The sequence below is a fragment of the Lemur catta genome, chromosome 2, assembly GCF_020740605.2.
Source record: "Lemur catta isolate mLemCat1 chromosome 2, mLemCat1.pri, whole genome shotgun sequence".
Lineage (NCBI taxonomy): Eukaryota > Metazoa > Chordata > Mammalia > Primates > Lemuridae > Lemur > Lemur catta.
The window spans coordinates 15507990-15525408 of NC_059129.1; the positions used below are offsets into that span (position 1 = coordinate 15507990).

Here is a 17419-nt window from a genome sequence, read left to right on the forward strand (position 1 = left end):
TCTGACTTAATTGATGAGTGAATAGATGAAATAAATAATCATCTAGTTAAATATATAGTTACAAATTACGATATGATTAGAGGGGAAAAAAAACCCACAGGGGTTCATGAAAGAGTGTAGCAGGCAGACCTAATTTAGACTGGGTGGGTTAGAGGATATGATTTCTTTAGGCTGAGAACATGAGAGGGACTTAAGCTCCCTACACTTAGTTGGTGCAGACTCTGCCATTGCAAACCAAAGGAATGTGGCATAAAGGAGTGATTTAACCCAAGTAGAAGTTTCTAAGAGGAGGTGAAGTCATTCATTCATTTAGTAAACACCCTTTGATGGAAGGGGAGCAGACAGATCATAGGTAGCTGCTGCCCAGAGACCATAGCACACATCTGTCTCATCTAATCCTAACACCACCACTGTGGTTCTATCAGTATCTCCTCCTTACATATGAGGAAACCTAGATGTTGAATACTTCTCCAAATATATCCAGCTATTAGGAAGCAGAGCTGGGTTTCTCTTTGGCTCCAATGCCTGTGCTCTGTCACCCTCTGGGCACTTACTATTTGCCAGTTGTGGATCAGGAACAGAGCTTGCACAGCCGAGGAGGACATAGCCCCTACTCGAAGGAGTTCACAATATCCTTTAAAAAGACATGTTGAAAAAATGCCCTGAATGGGGCACAGATTTCTTTTACTGGCCCCAATTCTTTTACTTCCTCAGCTACTAGTTTTCAAACCTTGATAATTCATGTTTTATTTTGTTTTTTGTAGCCACTGTTCAGTTATCTAGTTATCTATTGCTGAGTACCTCCAAACTCAGTGGTTTAAAACAACAGTAAACACTCATTATTTCACAGTTGCTGTGGGTCAGGAATTTGGGAGTGCTTTACCTAAGTGATTCTGGCTGTGGGCCTCACATGAAGCTGCTGCTACGTTGCCAGCTGGGATCGCAGTCACCTGAAGGCTTGTCTTGGGAGGAAGGGTCTGTGTCTAAGGTGATTCACTCACCTGACTGCAGTTGGTGCTGGCTGTGGGCAGGAGGCCTCAGTTCTTTGCCAAACGTACCTTTCCACAGCGCTGCTTGAGCACCCTCCTGACATGGCGGCTGGATTCCCCCAGAGTGAGTGATCCAAGAGAGAGCAGGGGGGGAAGCTGTAAGGTCTTCTGTGACCTCATCCCGGAAGTCACGTATTGTTACTTCTACACTATCCTATTTGCCACACAGGTCAGTCCTATTCATTGTGGGAAAGTACTACATAAGAACACAGATACCAAGAGATGAAAAAAATTATCAGGGGGCCATCATGGAAGCTGGCACTACCTGTGACCTATAGTAGTACTTACTTAACTTAATTTCCCACTTTTTAAAAAATTAGCCTTATCCTAAACAATATCAACTAAGTCACAAGATTAGTGTGCTAATTATATTTTCTAGCTCACATGAATCTAGACTTGTAGTTATTAATGAAAAAAATTATTCATATGCTACCTGTGCTCGCTCACATACTTCCAGTGGCACGAATGTTACTCTTGGGGAGACACTGGGCCTGGCAAATGGGGACCTGTCAGAGAGTCCCGGTGGTCTTGATCATCATTCCGGCTACCCGCTGCTCTGCGTTTGGAGCCTGAGAAGCCACAGGATGCTGATTTCGGGGTTTGCTCTCCTCTTGTAGGACCGCCTGTACTTCGTGATGGAGTATGTGAATGGGGGTGACCTCATGTACCACATCCAACAAGTTGGCCGGTTTAAAGAGCCTCACGCCGTGTAAGTGAAAACTTGTGCTGTGTCCTTAGGATAAATGGGTGGGTTGTTAGTTCCTTTGGGGTTTTTTTGTTGCCAAAAAAGGATTTTTTTAAGCATCTCAGGCTCTTCTGTGAGAAATATCTGGCCAGGGGAGAAGGTGTTCTGCTTGATAGGGGATGATTTTTTTAATGTAATTTAATTTATTTTCTTTTTTTCCTGGAACCAGCTAAGAACTTGAAGCTCTAAAACCACAGCAATTTCTTTGTCTCTAATTGTTGCCTCTGACTCCTAGGAAAGGCCGTATAGCTTCCTTGGGGAATGTCACTGTAGGTTTTGTTTGTTCATTTGCTAATATTTATGGGGAGCTTATTATAGACCAGGCTCTAAGGGCTCAACAAACATTGTCTCGTTTAATCCCGAGAATAACTCTGGGAGGTAGGTATCGGCACCTCTGCTTTACAGACAGGGAAACTGAGACACAGAGAGTTTTGGAAACTTGCTCAAGATCCCAGGGCTAGTGCGAGGCTGATCCAGAGTTTTGACCCACATTTTTTTTGCCCGTGTTCTCTGTCTTACGCCACTCTCCCTCTTAGACGCCTTCACCCCAGGAGATGGTCAGGTTGAACAGTGGTGATGGTTCGTGGTTCCTGGGATGGGAGACTGATTGTGGGTTTTGGGAAGCGTGTGTCTTCTACTGTGTCCATTCCATCCCCTTCAGTACCCACGGCAGCCAGAGTTTCGTGTTTTTGGAACACAAATCTCATCTTATTACTCTCCTCCGTAGAACCCTGTCATCGAACAGGAACACGGCAAGTCATAGGAATTAGCCACGACAACCTCTCCCTGGGGAGTTTGCTAAGATTTCATTGCCTCTCCAGAGAACCCCCAGGGCTCAGCTAGGGCCCCACCCTGTCACACCCGAGGCTTGCTGGCCCCGGCTCAGCTCAGCTTGCCCCTCCCCTCCCTCCTGCCGAGGCTGTGAGCACTGTGTTCCCGTAGGATTTGCGTGATCCTGTGCTTCCAAATCAAGCCATTTGTATCTCTTGGCACAACTCTAAGAGGACTGGCTCCTCTTTTATTTCTAACATCTAATTGACCACAGGCTTTAATCCATTATCACAAAAGACATATTGTCAGGACACTGAACATACTTCCCCAAAACCCTGTCCAAACCTTGTGGTATAACTGGGCTTTCTAGTTCTCTGAAAACCTCTTTCCTTCTGGGTAGGCCTCCATTAAGAGGTTACTCTTTAGTCAGATGCTGTTTCCGATCCTGGCCGTGCCATTCATTAGCTATGTAACTTGCCTAAGTTATTTCATCTCTCTAAGCCTCAGTTTCCTCATTTGAGGCACAGGTGGGTAATAGAAGGACCTACCTCACAGGATTATTACCAGGGTTAAATCAGATAATGCCTAAAATGATGCCAGGTGGATGGTAAGACTTCAACAGATGTTAGCTGTTCTTGTTAAGATATTTTAACTTGCTATAGTCTGAAACCACGGTTCCTCATGCAGCCCGTTATGTCCCATGGCCGCCCCCTCCCCACTACGCAATTGCTGAGCCTCTGCCCACCCCCAGTTTGTCCTTAAGGCAGCCCTATAGCTCTTTACTCTCAGCATTCTACAAGCTGTGTAGCTGACCATCCATGGTGGGACTTTAATGCCCTGTGCCTCGTTCGATATCGTATTGAATTCTGAGAGCTGCCAAGCATATGGTGTCCTTGAATTTCTCCATCACTTTTTTTTTTTTAAATTTCAGATTTTACGCTGCAGAAATCGCCATCGGTCTGTTCTTCTTGCAGAGCAAGGGCATCATTTACCGGTAAGTGAACACTGCTATACTTTCCATCTCCTCATCTCCCTCAGTTCCTTCCTTCCCTGCCTCTTTCTTCAACTGCTTTTAAAATTAGAATCCGTGGTGGGGGAGGAATCCTCCAGTACTAACTTGGGCATGTGTTCTGCCAGGCAGCATCGCCCACTGCCCTGGCAAAGTTTGGGCAGCTCTATATGATGATAGAAAATCTCGATGGACTGTGTCACCAATGATGGTTCTGAACGTGAGACCATTTGCTGTAAGAAGAGGAGGCTCACTATGGGGCCCAGTACTTCTCTCTCTTGCCTGTGGACCCCACATTTGGGGTCCAGCAAAGCACCTCAGCTGGCCAAATGTGATGGGTCATGTTATTATGAAACAATTTTTTTTTTTTTTGCTATGTAACTACAACTTGGAAATGGATCTCTGAGTAGCTGCCCTGAAATACAGGATTAAGTTCAGGACTTGGCATTTGCTGGTTTTTGGAGGAGCAAGTGGATGATCATAGCTGTATGAGTCATACCATTTTATATTTCATGCAAAGCAGACTATTGAGCCTGAGGCTGCTGTTTGTCAGTGAGTCCGGAGCATGCAGTTCTCTTTGCGCTACATGGATGCAAATGGCATAGTCAGTGCAGGCTGGGGCTGGTTCGTTATGCAAGAGAGGCTGGCAGGGGCACGGGGCTTCAAACAGTGCTTAGCTCGGGTGAGGGGCTATTTAAAAGATCATGAAGAGCCACAAAAGTCCATTTCATTCATTTGTTTGACAAATATTTATCAAAAGCCTACTGTGTTCTAGGCACTATTGTAGGGTCTGGGGATACAGCAGTGAATACAACAGCCATAATGCCTTGCCCTAGTGGAGTTTATCTTCTCGTGGTGGGAGACAGAGAAGGAAATCATAAAAATATAGTCTGTCAAGTGGTAATAAGTGCTATGGAGAAAAATCAAACAAGACATGGGACTGGTGCATGCAGAGTGGTGGAGATTTGCCTCTTGTTGTGCAGAGAGTGTGGTGATTAGAGTCTGGAGAGTCAGGGGTGACTTGGGAGTCCTGGGCCTCTTGCTGAAACTGAAGGATTGATATGGGATGAACAGGCACAAAGAGATCAGCCCTGGTAGTTTCAAGGCAGATGGTGGAGGTGAGGCTTTGGGAGCTTGTGGGATGGAGAGATGGGAGGTGGGGACCTTGTCCAAAGCTTCTAGAGCCCCGGGGCTCTTATTCACTCCTTGAAGTGATGATATGAGATCTAGTGGGGGAGGGACAATCTTATCCTGAGTACACAGTCTGCACCATCCCTATTGTCCTGATAATGGAAGGATGAAGGTCAGGAAGAGGAGTGGTTTTACCTGGCACATGGATAATCCTACTGAAGGTACTGAAATAAAGAGAAGAAGAAGAAGAATTTAAATTTTAAATAGTATGATCATTCTGCCCATGCTCAGTGATCACCTATCACTGTGTGAGCATGAGATGGGACATGCAAATCCTCCAATTCCCTCATTTTCCATTTTGACTCTCATAGTGAGAGCATCTTTCTGTGCTGAATGTGATTCTGGTGTTGAAAGGTACACATTATCTTCCATATGACAGTGACTCCTAAATTCAAGCCAATGACTTCAGCTGGTGCTTAACCAGAGAGACAGGGATTGTGGGACATTTCTCACTCTACGTAGTTCTCACTTTGTGTGTTGACATTAGGACCCAGCTTCTAGGCCTCCAGTAGAATAGAGCCAACTGGGTTCTTGAGAAGATTAAACATGGACCTACAAGTTTATTAGAAGAAAACGCAGTCCCATGATAGGAACCAGGAGAGGAAATAATTAGAGTTCTGGTCAACAGAGTTCAGGGCCAGCTTCCAGTCTAGCAGAGAATCAGATTGGTATCTGGGATCCATGGATCCAGGCCATGGGCCCCTTAGATCGTAAAACCCAAAGATTAGTATTTCAGGTGCTAAGACGATACCTACTCCAAAGCTCTTTCTCCTAAACTAGCTACACATTCTTCCTTTCATGCTCCACTACTAATATGGTTTTTAAAGGAATATAAGCCAATTAATAGGTAAACCTTTTGCTTTGTGTGTAAGAACAGATTCTGTCTCCTACTATAAAGATTGAAAATGCCAGATGCTTTCACAGCCTCCCCATAGCAAGGGCAGGTGCACGACCCAAACTCTGACACTTGGTCATACTCACTCAAGACCTTGACTTAGAAACTAGTGAGAAAGGAAGCAGAGACCATAGAATCAAGAGTGGCCACAGTAATCATGAACAGCCAGTTTCCAGAGGCAAGAGAAGGAGTTATTCTTAGCAGCAATGAACAGTCCAGCATTAGGGCTTCATGGAACAGAGGGGGTGATGTCTGTGTCCAGTGGTGGCTCTGCTGCTGTCTTCACTGGACCAGCTCCACATTTCTGGCTCTGTAGTCTCCTAATCTGGTTCTTCAGCCTTCTGTGTAGATTCCATGAGCTCCCCAATATCCTTTTATAAATTCCTTTTCAGGTTAATATTATCAGAGTTGGTTTCTGTTCCCTACCATCAAGAATCTTGATGGAAACAGAGTTCTTGAAATTGATAATCAAATGTTACCTTCTTGGTGGGAAGGTCTTTTAAAATGTTACAAATCACTCCCTCCTTCGTTTATAGCTCCAGTTCACTGCACAGTTCTTAAGTAAAGAGGATGAGGAATTATGTTAGACCTAAATCCTCTTTGAGGATCACAGCTGGAGATGTTGGGTGGGTAGGTGGGACAAAAGATGCTTCCTGTCAAACTTAGTGTCTGATCTATTGATCGCCATCTCTGGAATGTGTGTTGATTTTGCCCTTGGTGGATTTCTGTAAATGAGAACTATTGCTCTCGCCTCTTTTTGAAGCAGAAATGAGGATTCGTTACATAGAACAAAAGAAGGCAGCAGAATATCAAAAGAGTGTTAGTGACAGTGAATAGGATGGGAGTGTCTTCCAGGCCCAAGACCTGCTGGTTCTTGGCACCTGAAACTCCTTTTCTGTAACAGATGGAGATTTTATCCCTTCCCTGGTTGACATAGTTTCTGGGCATGTGGTCAAGCTGGGGGGTGGGGGACGTGTCACTATTAATGAAATCACATGTAGACCTAGTATGTTTAGGTGGAGCAAGTGATTGCAAAGTTCAGTTTCTCTAAGTTCCAACCTAGCATTCAGAGACCACTGTGGTTTGTAGATAAGAATGAAGGCTGGCTATAAGTAGTAACATGGACAGTGCCAAAGATATTATAATAGTAGAATGTTGCTACTGGCAAACAGTGGATGCAAGTGGACCTCCCCTAGGATGAAGAGACTCTATAGACACGGATAGGAGATGCCAGGATATATTTCATTCTTTTAGTTGGAAATGATGACAGCAACTCAATTCAGGCTAATTTAAGCTAGAAGAGGCATTTATTGGCTGACGTTACTTAAAAGTCCAGGGGCAGATCTGACTTTAGGCCTGGATAAATGCAGGGGCTCAAATGATGTCATGAGAGTCCACTTTATCACTCTCCCTCTAGGTTCTCCTTTGTCTATATTAGCTTTCTTCTCTCCATCTAGTGACCCTCGGAGCTTCTAGACTCACATTCTACCACCTGAGCAATCCCAATGGAAAAAGCACTCATCTCTCTTCTGATGGTACCAGCCAAAATGCCAGGGCTGATACAATGACTTTGATTGGCCCAGATTGAGTCACATGCTCATTCTGAATCTGTCACTGTGACCAACAGGATGGAGTATTTCCACTGGCCAGGACAGGCACATGACTACTTGGGGAGCCAGCACCGCCCACATTACATGGCTTGAGAACTGGGGAAGGGTGGTTCTTCAAAGGAATATTAGGATGCTCTCATCACAAGATGCTAGAATAGGCAGAAATCACAGATGTCCACCACCCACTCAAAATGATTTAAGGGAGAGATGTGAATTGAACAGTAGTTCCCCTTACCTCTCAGGAAGCTGGACTTCCCCTTCTTCTATTAGGACTAGGACAATCTGACCCACAGAGCAGCCCTACTGACTGGGGCTGAAGCACAAGGTGTTGACACTGGAGTAGGTATTTCGAAAGGAATGTGTGCTGATACTGCAGCAATCCTGTATGCAGGAGACCCACAAGCATTCCCCAAAATATCAAGCTGTCCTTATCAACACAGATGGAAATAAAAGAATGTGCGTGTAGCACACATCCTTTAGGTTAAAGCTGAATGTCACCACCTTAGGTCCTTCCTGACACCCTGTTTAAAGTGACCTTCCCCAATTACTACCTCATTGTCATTTTTATTTTCTTTGCAGAGATCTGAATCTATAATAATCATGCTTATAGATCTGAATACTTGTGAATTGTCTTTTTCCCTCCACTGGAATTTAATCAGAAGAGCAGGAAGCTTGTTTATCTTGTTCACAGCTATATATCCAGCTCTAGGCGTAGTGCCTGTCACATAGTAGGTGTGCAAGAAATATTTTTTGATTGAAAGAATCCGTGGAAACTCCTGGGTCATGTCCCAGGAAGTGGCCCAGGAGATCTTGGTGGAGTTAAATAAGTTTCTCTCAATCAGTTTTTTTCTTTGTGATCTCCAGAGAGAGTTACAAAATAATAATTTGGTGACAAATAGATCTTCCTACAAAATGTAAGGAGTACTTAAGTTACAAAGGGCAACTCTTGAAATTCTCCAGGGTATAAGAAGCCTCTGTGGATACTCTGCCCTTTGTGTAACGTTCTGTGGATCTCCCTGTTCTCAGAGGCACTGTCTCCCTGTGTCCTCATGAGACACTTGGCACAGTTGGCTCTGTAGAAAAAGAAAGAAAAAGAAAAGCAAGAGGTTGGTGGGCCCCTTTTTCTCTCCCTGCCAGACCGTCAGCTGTTGGAGGGCAGGGCCGGTTTATACTCTCCTTCGTGCCCCACAATACCTAGCACGGGGTTTTATGCATAATGAGTGGCTATCCGTTGTTGCCTTGAAATAAATAGTGTTTAATTAAATCTCTAAATTCTTGTGTCTGCCACAGTGACCTAAAACTTGACAACGTGATGCTGGATTCTGAGGGGCACATCAAGATTGCTGATTTTGGCATGTGCAAGGAGAATATCTGGGATGGGGTGTCAACTAAGACTTTCTGTGGCACTCCAGACTACATCGCCCCTGAGGTGAGAGCTGCCGGGACCCCGCTTGCACACCCGTGTTGCAGGGATGCCCCCTCTGCTCCCTGGATAGCCGTGCGACAGCCAGGAGGGGTCAAAGGTGGTACCTTGCAAGGGAACCTCGGGCTGGTCCTTGTCCTACACTCTAAATCATTCCTTTGGGATCACACATGCAAATTAACTTAGCACACATCCAGAAGCTCAGGCCCAAAATACATCAAGGTTTGGGAGAAAATTTAAATAAAACTCAAAAGAACCATCCAACACACATCAGTAAAATTCTTTGTCAAGCTGCCATGGCTCATGGCCATAGGATACCTTATAATTATGACATTGAAATGTTTGTTGAGAGAGAGAGAGCAGATCTCCTGGGCTGACATATGACACGGGGGTCTGTGTACTATGTATGTCCCTCAATAGGAACATGGACAATAGCCTATGATTTCTTTACAGCGTGAAATACTACTAGGCATTGATTCAGAAGAGTGAGTTAGATATATATGTAGATATGGAAAGATCTTCAAGACATATTGCTAAGAGAAAAAATATCAAGGCACAGAATGGTAAATACAATATGATACCATTTACGGACGGCAACAACAGTACACAGAACACTGCTGTGTGTTTTCTCTGAGTATGTACGTATGCATGTAAAAGTATACAAAATCTGGAAGATTACAGACTGATTTTATAACATTACTTACCTCTGAGGATAAGAGCATGGTAAAGGGAAATGTAGCTCCTTCTGTATACTGTTACATTTTTTACAAGGTAAATGTATTTGTGTATTTAATACATTACTCTTATTACTTGAGTAATAAGAAAGTAATCCTTTTAAAAAGTTATTCCTTTATGAGAGCCCAGTGGAGTTTTCCGTATGTGGCGTAGTTTGGTCTATCATTATTTTGTTAATTAATTAGCACATCAGACACAATCTATAAGACAATGCTCTGCTAGGCTATCAACTCTAGTTGCGCTTTAGAGTCACAAGGGAGCTTCTCCATTGTAGGATGCCCGGGCATCACCCCAGATCAGTTGAATTAGAATCTCTGCAGGATGGGCCCAGGTTCTTCTGTTTTCAAAAGTTCCTCGTTGGTCAGGATTCAGGTTAGCACAAAATGCCCTGAGTTGTGCTGCTGGTGGGGTTGCCTCCTCCTCCACCCCACCCCTTGGAGGAGTAAGCTGTGGGGCTGGCTTGGTCGTGAGCTAACCATGTCACCTGTCACCTCCGGCAACTTCTCTCACCTCCCAGGCTCTTTTTTGCTTTGTAAAAGGATTAATTCGTTGAGCTGTCCTGAGGCTCAAATAAGACATGAAGTACTTTAAAAGTGAGAAATCACTCTCACTAAGAAGTGTTCTCCTGGAAAGCTTTCCCTTCTATGTCTGGTGGCCACTTCTCCTCAGAGTGCATTTCATTCACTCATTCCTTTATAATTGACCAAAATAATTGTATACATTTATCAGGCACAACATGGTGTTTTGAAATATGTATACATTGTGAATGGCTAAATCGAGTTAATTAACATATACATTACCTCACACACTTATTTTTTTTGTGGTGAGAACACTTAAAATCTCGCTTAGCAATTTTCAAGAATACAATATATCGTTATTAACTATAACCACCATGTTGTACAACAGATCTCTTGAATTTATTCCTCCCGTCTGACTGAAATTTAGTATCCTTTGACCAACATCTCTGCATTTCTGATTGTGGAGTGGAAACCAGAGTTGGAGATGGAAATCGAGAAACAGACATTCACTGCATAGCCAAGTTTGCTCAAACTCCTTTACTGAGGGAAAAAAACCAATAACTGAATTAGAGAACATTCTAGTAATAGTTAATATTTTGAAGGCATAATATCTGAGAGCCAACACATGACACAATGAGGATCACATTCATTCTGACAAAACCCCATGGCATAGATATTATGATAAACTTCATTTTATAAATGGAGAAACTGAAGCTTAAAGAAGTTAAGCAACTTCCCTCATGGTCACACAACTGGTAAATAAGAGTCAGACTGTCTGAACCTCAAACCTCAGCCTTTAGCCTTTGCCATATTACCTCTTGACGTTTGACATGGTTAGTTTTACACCCCTATATACTGAAAGATGGACAGACACATGACTATTCTAGATTTTGCCATCCTCTGGCAATTTGGTAATAATGTGTCAAAAACCTTACAACTATACATGCCATTTGATCACCAATTCTACTTCTAGGAATTTATCTTAAGGAAATAATTGGACAGATATCCAAATATCTAATTACAAAGATATGTGTTGCAGCATCTTATCAGTTCCTAATCAATTGAGAATTGATAGGATCAATTTTCGTATATCCACTCAATGGAATACTATGCACAAGGAAAAACTGATTGTGTTGATGTACAAATATTACCCAGGAAAATTTAATAATATACTTTATTAAAAGCCAACATATTAAAGTGTTTATGTTTGTGTAAAACACACACATATACACAGAGTTTAATGTATTCATAGAAAAGAGTCTAGAAGAAAATAAACCAAATATTAGTCATAATCGTTCTCTTGATAAAGGATTACGGGTGATTTTATTCTCTTTGCTTATCTATGCATTATAAATAAATAATAAAATAGTAACAAACGTTTTTACCCTCATAAGCTTTTTGTTTTTAATTGTGGTTTAAAAATCACATAAAATTTACCATTTTAACTATTTCTAAGTGTGTGGTTCAGTAGTGTTAATTATATTCACATTATTGTGTAAATGTTATTACTTTTACAATGAGAAGTAAGGACAGTTTTTCCTCTTAAAAATGCTGCACTCACTGTTTTGAAATTTTTAAAAAATAACACACCAAACTCAGTGCTGTAGAAAGGCAATGTGATCTCACAGGTGTTTGCCTGGCTACAGGCAGTTGCCTCTGTACAGCATGTCTGTCATTCCCTGAGTAGCTAATGCAAAGAAATAGCTCAGGAGGCCACTGGACATCCCGTCCACCCTTTGAGACAGTGGCCTGCATCTGGTTCTGTCACAGCCACTATAATCTTTCACGACAGGCAGGCGACTCACGCGGAAGAACTCCCCTTCTACCACCTCACCCAGGAAAGGCCCACTCTTCTTGTAAATTGGAGATTCGGTCTCCAGGCGTGACACGAACTGCAAGCCTGTCTGATAGGATGCCTTCTGTTTTCCAGATAATTGCTTATCAGCCCTATGGGAAGTCCGTGGATTGGTGGGCATTTGGAGTCCTGCTGTATGAAATGTTGGCTGGGCAGGTAATTGAATTTTAAGTGATCTGTGAGAAAAGCCCTCCCCCACCTCCATCCACATGGTTTCTTTAGAAGAACGTGTCCGCTTGGCAAGAGCTCATAATTCTGAACCTCTGTGACTTTTTTGGCTTTGGGCTCATCCGGGTCTGTTGGCCATTTTTCCTCATCTTCTCCTTGAAAGCCCTGGAGTGTGGCCTCGCTGTGGGCCCCAGGGAGGAGGGTCTGCCGGTTGGGAGATGCTGGGGCGGAGGCTTGGGGGGGTTCAGGCAGGGATCCTTCTCCTCCCCCCTACCCTGTCCCACAGGCACCCTTTGAAGGGGAAGATGAGGATGAACTCTTCCAGTCCATCATGGAGCACAATGTGGCTTACCCGAAGTCCATGTCCAAGGAGGCTGTGGCCATCTGCAAAGGGGTGAGTCTATTAAAGCTTATGGCCACCACATACGGGGTGCAGCTCGTGCCCTGCACAGGGATGCCCCACCAGGGGAGTGGAGACGGAACTCCATTTGCCAATGCGAGGGCCCTGGTGTGGACCTGCTACCTCCTGGAAGAAGGAGAGCTTTTTTCTAATTTGTGCAAAAGCACCACAGAGGCCTGCCTGCAATGGCATCTTGCTGCTGGCTGGACTCCAGCGTCGAGCCCAGCACAGGGCAGTGCTTAGTGAATGAATGAGGGAGAAACCACAGAGACTTTGTCAAAGAGCTGGAACCCATGGGAAGGGGCACAAGAGGTCTTTGGCACAATTTGGGCCACCTTGCCCTGCTCTGCCGCGTATGTGTTTAGTTAACACTAAGAGTGTGTGACTTCTGTTCTAAGAAAATGTCAGGCAGTGTTGAATTAAAGGGATTGTCTAGATAAGCTGATTCCAATGCAGTGTCTCCAAACCCCCACTCTCCTCCCACCCCGAACACGTACGCAAATGGCTACAAGAACGTGCACATTTATACACCTGCAGTTTATGCAGATTGTACCTGTGAAGAAAGCAGGACACATGTTTACCGGTAAGGATTGTTGTGCATATTGCATCGGGCAGGAACGCTTACGGTGATCTGTGTGAGACCCTCGAGATCAGTGGTCCTCACCTCTGGAGCCATCAGGGTGACCTGAAGTGCTCAGCCTCATCTCAGAAATCAAGTCTGGGTATCAGTATTTTGAAAAAGTCCCATGTGTCTTGAAAAATCACTGCCTTTAAGTATATTGTCCGAAGGAAGTAATTTTTCAACTCTGAGGGAAGTGTGAAAGCGACGTTATGAGACTCCCAGAGAATGTGGTCCAAGGATGGGGCCTTTGTAAGGTATTTGCTCTCCCTCCAACCAGGAGTGCAGGCGAGTTCTCAAGGTGAGAACGTGGCTGTGCCCCAGTGGTGGGCTCCCACCCGTGTGTTTGGATAAACGAGGGCTGCCAGGCCTAGATCTGTGGGGTGTTTGCAAATGTCCCGAGCCCTACCCAGCCCTACTGTTCCTAACCCAGTCAAGATGCCATCTGAGCTGGCTTGGGGTGAGGAAAAGCTAGAACACTCGGGCAGACCAGCCTTTGGCTTGGCTCAGTTTATAGTAGCTGGGCCAACTTCTCAGCCTAAAAGCACCTCGTCACATTGCCTAAATTCCCACTCTCAGTGAATCACCTAAGCTTTGTGTCTTAGCTACATAGGTTAAGATGCAAATCTCCCTGGGAAAACCACGTGTGAATAAGTGAATCACCTAAGCTTTGTGTCTCAGCTGCATAGGTTAAGATGCAAATCTCCCTGGGAAAACCAGGTGTGATTTAGTCTCAGTCCTTAACATCTTAAGTGAATTGCTTGAAAATATTTTCTTTGAGGGTGTGAAGCAGGGAGAGAAAAAAATGAGACTCAGAGAGTGGAGACCCAGAGGCTCGTTAGGAGCTTAGGCAAAGTCCGTAGGAAAAAAGAGAGAGCACAGACCAAGGCCCTTGCAGACGGCTGTGAACATTCTTTTGAGGTGAGGGGGCAGTTGTGAAAAGAGTCACACACTGAGCTTTTGGTTTGTTTAATCATTGCCAACCTGTAAAGATCAGGGGATTTCCCATAAACATTCAGCTGTCCAGTTTCTATTGAAAAATTAGACCTTTGCCACGTTGACCTGTCATTTCTGCAAAGCATCAGTCAACTGGATTGAAACCACTGCCCTCTTTAATTTTCAGAAAGCCCTGTCTGGTTCCATTCTATCTGGGTTCAAATCCCTGTCCAGGTATGCTTAGGAAGTTGACCTCATCTGCAGATTGGGGATAATAGTAGCACTACATGGAGAGTTCTTTGATAATTAAATGACTGAATACCTGTAAGTCACTTAGAACAGAACTTGGCACTCTACTCCCAAACCCTTGGAGGTTACTCTTACTACTGCAAATGCTGGCACTACAACGCCATGTGCCAGGCTCCTCTTGACATTTGAGTTTGCATCCCCTGCAATAGGAACTTGTAAAGTGGGCGATTTGGGAGATCAAGAGACCCTTTGGAAACTTCGACCCTTCTACTTCCCAGGTGCAGAGTCTTAAGCAAGTTCCTTTGTATCTATTTCTAGGCTTCTGTTTCTTTATTTTAAAAATAATAATGCCAATACTCATGGAACAGTATTTATATACTTATTTTTGAGAGCATTAAATGAGCTCTTTGCATGGTGTTGGCACACAGTAGGTGTTCAGTACATGCTCAGGGTCTTCCCCTTCCCCTGCCCTGCCTGGACAGCTGGGGGTTGTAAGTGGGTCATGGAGGAGAGAGGATTTTCCAGGTCAGCTGCATTCAGCTTCAGCTCCAATTAGCAGTTTCCCTGGTAGAGCAGTTTTCTATTAATTCAGGACCCATAACCTTCAGGATTAACTGGGGTGACTTCCTTACTTTTGGGTTTGGGGACCTTTTTGAATTGAGTGGGCTGAGTCCAGTGTGGGTTCTTTCTTTAAGGACGATGCCCCAAAGAAGGGTGATGCCGAAGCGAACAGCCACATGCCTCCTCCTGAGCAGCGGGCCCCAGGGGCTTCGTCTGGGAGGTGACCAGAGATTGGAACAGTGATTAAATCCAGCTGTCTACATGGCTTCAGGCACATCAGAGCAGAGTGCAGGAACTCGGCAGAGACTCCGAATTAGTACTGGATGTTTCTGCAGTGGCTTTTCTTTGCTTGGCATCCTCTTGCTCAGACAGAAATTGAGCGAGGCTTTTGAAAACAGTTGCCTTTCAATTGAAGCAGTGCCCTTTGTATGTCCATTAAAGACCCCATTTTCTACCATTAAAAAAAATTAGTTAAACTTTGCTCAGATTGCCATTCCCACTGTGAACAAGCTCGAAGCAGACAGAAACCCAAACTGTCTGCACATTAGAGAGAAATCACCAGGGACCGAATAGCACAGAACTACAAGAGTTCGGGGTCCGGCAGATCCATTCAAAGCCTGGCTCTGGTCCTTAACTGTGTGACCTTAGACAAATGACTTTACTTCTCTGGGCCCAGATTCTTTATCTGGAAAATGAGGGTAATAGTTACTGAGGCCTCAGAGTATTGCTGTGAAGGTTAAAGAGGAATGGGTAACGGCTGGGAAGCCTTTAGCACGGAGCCTGAACACATGTGATGCTGTCAGTGCTCAGTACACAGAAGCCATTACTGATGCTATTATCAGGGCTAACCAAGACCTCATTGCCCTGTCTGTCCTTCCATCCTAATCCTGCACAAATGTCAAGGCTTGGCCACAAATATCCCTGGGGAAACACATGGGAAGTGCACTCCCATTTCTCTTAAAAGCCCAAGTTCTGGAGTTAGGCAGAGGTGGGATCCAATCCCAGCTCTTACTATCTCTTCCACTTACTATCTCAGTGGGTCCTTGTAGTTGTTTAGCCTCTCTTGAGTGTGTCCACTGCCTTTTCATTCAAACAGGGGAAATAGTACACTCACCTAATTGGGTAACATTGGGCATGGAAATGAAGAAGTAGCTTAGAACCTAAGTGCCCGGTTAGTTTTCCCCATGGAAGTTAAAGCATATATGGCCAGTAGGGGCTTGTGTGTGTGACCACAGATTATCTTGTAAGGAGGAAACAGGCTAAACCAAATGTCCAACAGTGTAGGTGTGAATTTCTGGGTTCACTCCTTCCCCATAATCAGCAAGTCCTGGGCAAAAATCTAAGGATGCTAACATCATGGCCTACTTGATGTCAAGTCAACTCTGGGAAACTTCTTGGACTTGTGTGTTCTTTTTTTTTTTTTTTTTTTAATCACCAACTCCTCCGTCTTTACTCTCTGTGCATTTGCCGAAGTCTTGAGATCAGAGATATTTTCACGCTGCTTTGGATTCATTTACAAGAGGAAGCCTGTCTGGTTTCATCTCGGAGCATCTATTCATCTTGTTATTTAGCAGTGGCTCAGAGACTCAAAGATGGAAGGTTTTGATAATTAAGTAATTTAAACGGAACACCAAAGAAACCTCAGCGGAGTTTAGTGTAATGTGTGATACAAGGGAAATGAGCTAGGCTAGGTTTTGACTATTTAATGAGCTTTCAGAAAGTAATTACTTGAAACTTGGGCCCATTTGACTAATATTTTTTTCTCCTGTTGTGTCATTTTTGCAAATGCTTTACTGAGAAATGCAAATAGTATATGATTGAATGTGGCCTTTGCCTTAGTCAAACTCCAGTGTTCTCGTGGTAGGAGACAGGGAGTTTGAAGATATTGAAACTCATTTTCAATTAGTTTTAAATGCACCAATAATTGCATAAAACTCGTTCTTGAACCCACATGGATCATGTGGCATTTCTAACTTGAAGTTCAGGGCCACATTCAGGCTTTGGTTTGATCAACCATAAGGGATCCCCCTCCCCTGGCAGCGGGCACTGTTGTCAGGTTCTCTGCTGCAAAGTCCTGGCTGGGATTTATTGCTGGGATAAAAAGCAAAAAATAAGAATTAGTTGAGATTCTTCATTGTGCTTCCTTCCTTAATTCATTGGAGCAATAATTTCTGAGTGTGTCTCATTTCCTCTTCTGAAACTGGTTCCATTCAACATTCTCCTTTCTCTTGAAGCTGATGACCAAACACCCGGGCAAACGTCTGGGTTGTGGGCCTGAAGGCGAACGTGACATCAAAGAACATGCATTTTTCCGGTATATTGATTGGGAGAAACTTGAACGCAAAGAGATTCAGCCCCCGTATAAGCCAAAAGCTGTAAGTAAACTGTTCTCTCTGACTGTCGGGTGCTTGTACACATATTCTTTCCCGTGCCCACTGTGTGTGCTTGGAATACTCTCTGGGGGGTAGACGTCAATGTTTCTACTTGAACATGTCTGTATGGGCTCACATTAATGCACAAAGTCACTGGGTACAAAAATGGAGATTTCCATTCGCATAGCCCGGCGTCTATAAGTACAGAAAAGACAATTGATATTGAGTTTTTGTTTTATTGATTCAATTATTATAACTGTCTTAGCTGACAACTTTTGGGGAATGGTTCTGTGGTGAGCAGAGTTCAGATCCA

At 44.0% G+C, this 17419-nt stretch overlaps 1 protein-coding gene across 2 annotated transcripts in view; it reads left to right on the forward strand.

Moving 5' to 3' along the window:
• The window catches only part of PRKCB (protein kinase C beta), a 294889-nt gene that overhangs the window by 251852 nt on the left and 25618 nt on the right, over window positions 1–17419 (forward strand). For both annotated transcript variants that reach the window (XM_045542806.1, XM_045542805.1), the window contains exons 11-16: window positions 1667–1758; window positions 3497–3559; window positions 8561–8699; window positions 11877–11957; window positions 12256–12363; window positions 16969–17109. In XM_045542806.1, the coding sequence (XP_045398762.1) occupies window positions 1667–1758; window positions 3497–3559; window positions 8561–8699; window positions 11877–11957; window positions 12256–12363; window positions 16969–17109 (624 nt within the window). The remainder of the gene's footprint in view (window positions 1–1666; window positions 1759–3496; window positions 3560–8560; window positions 8700–11876; window positions 11958–12255; window positions 12364–16968; window positions 17110–17419) is intronic.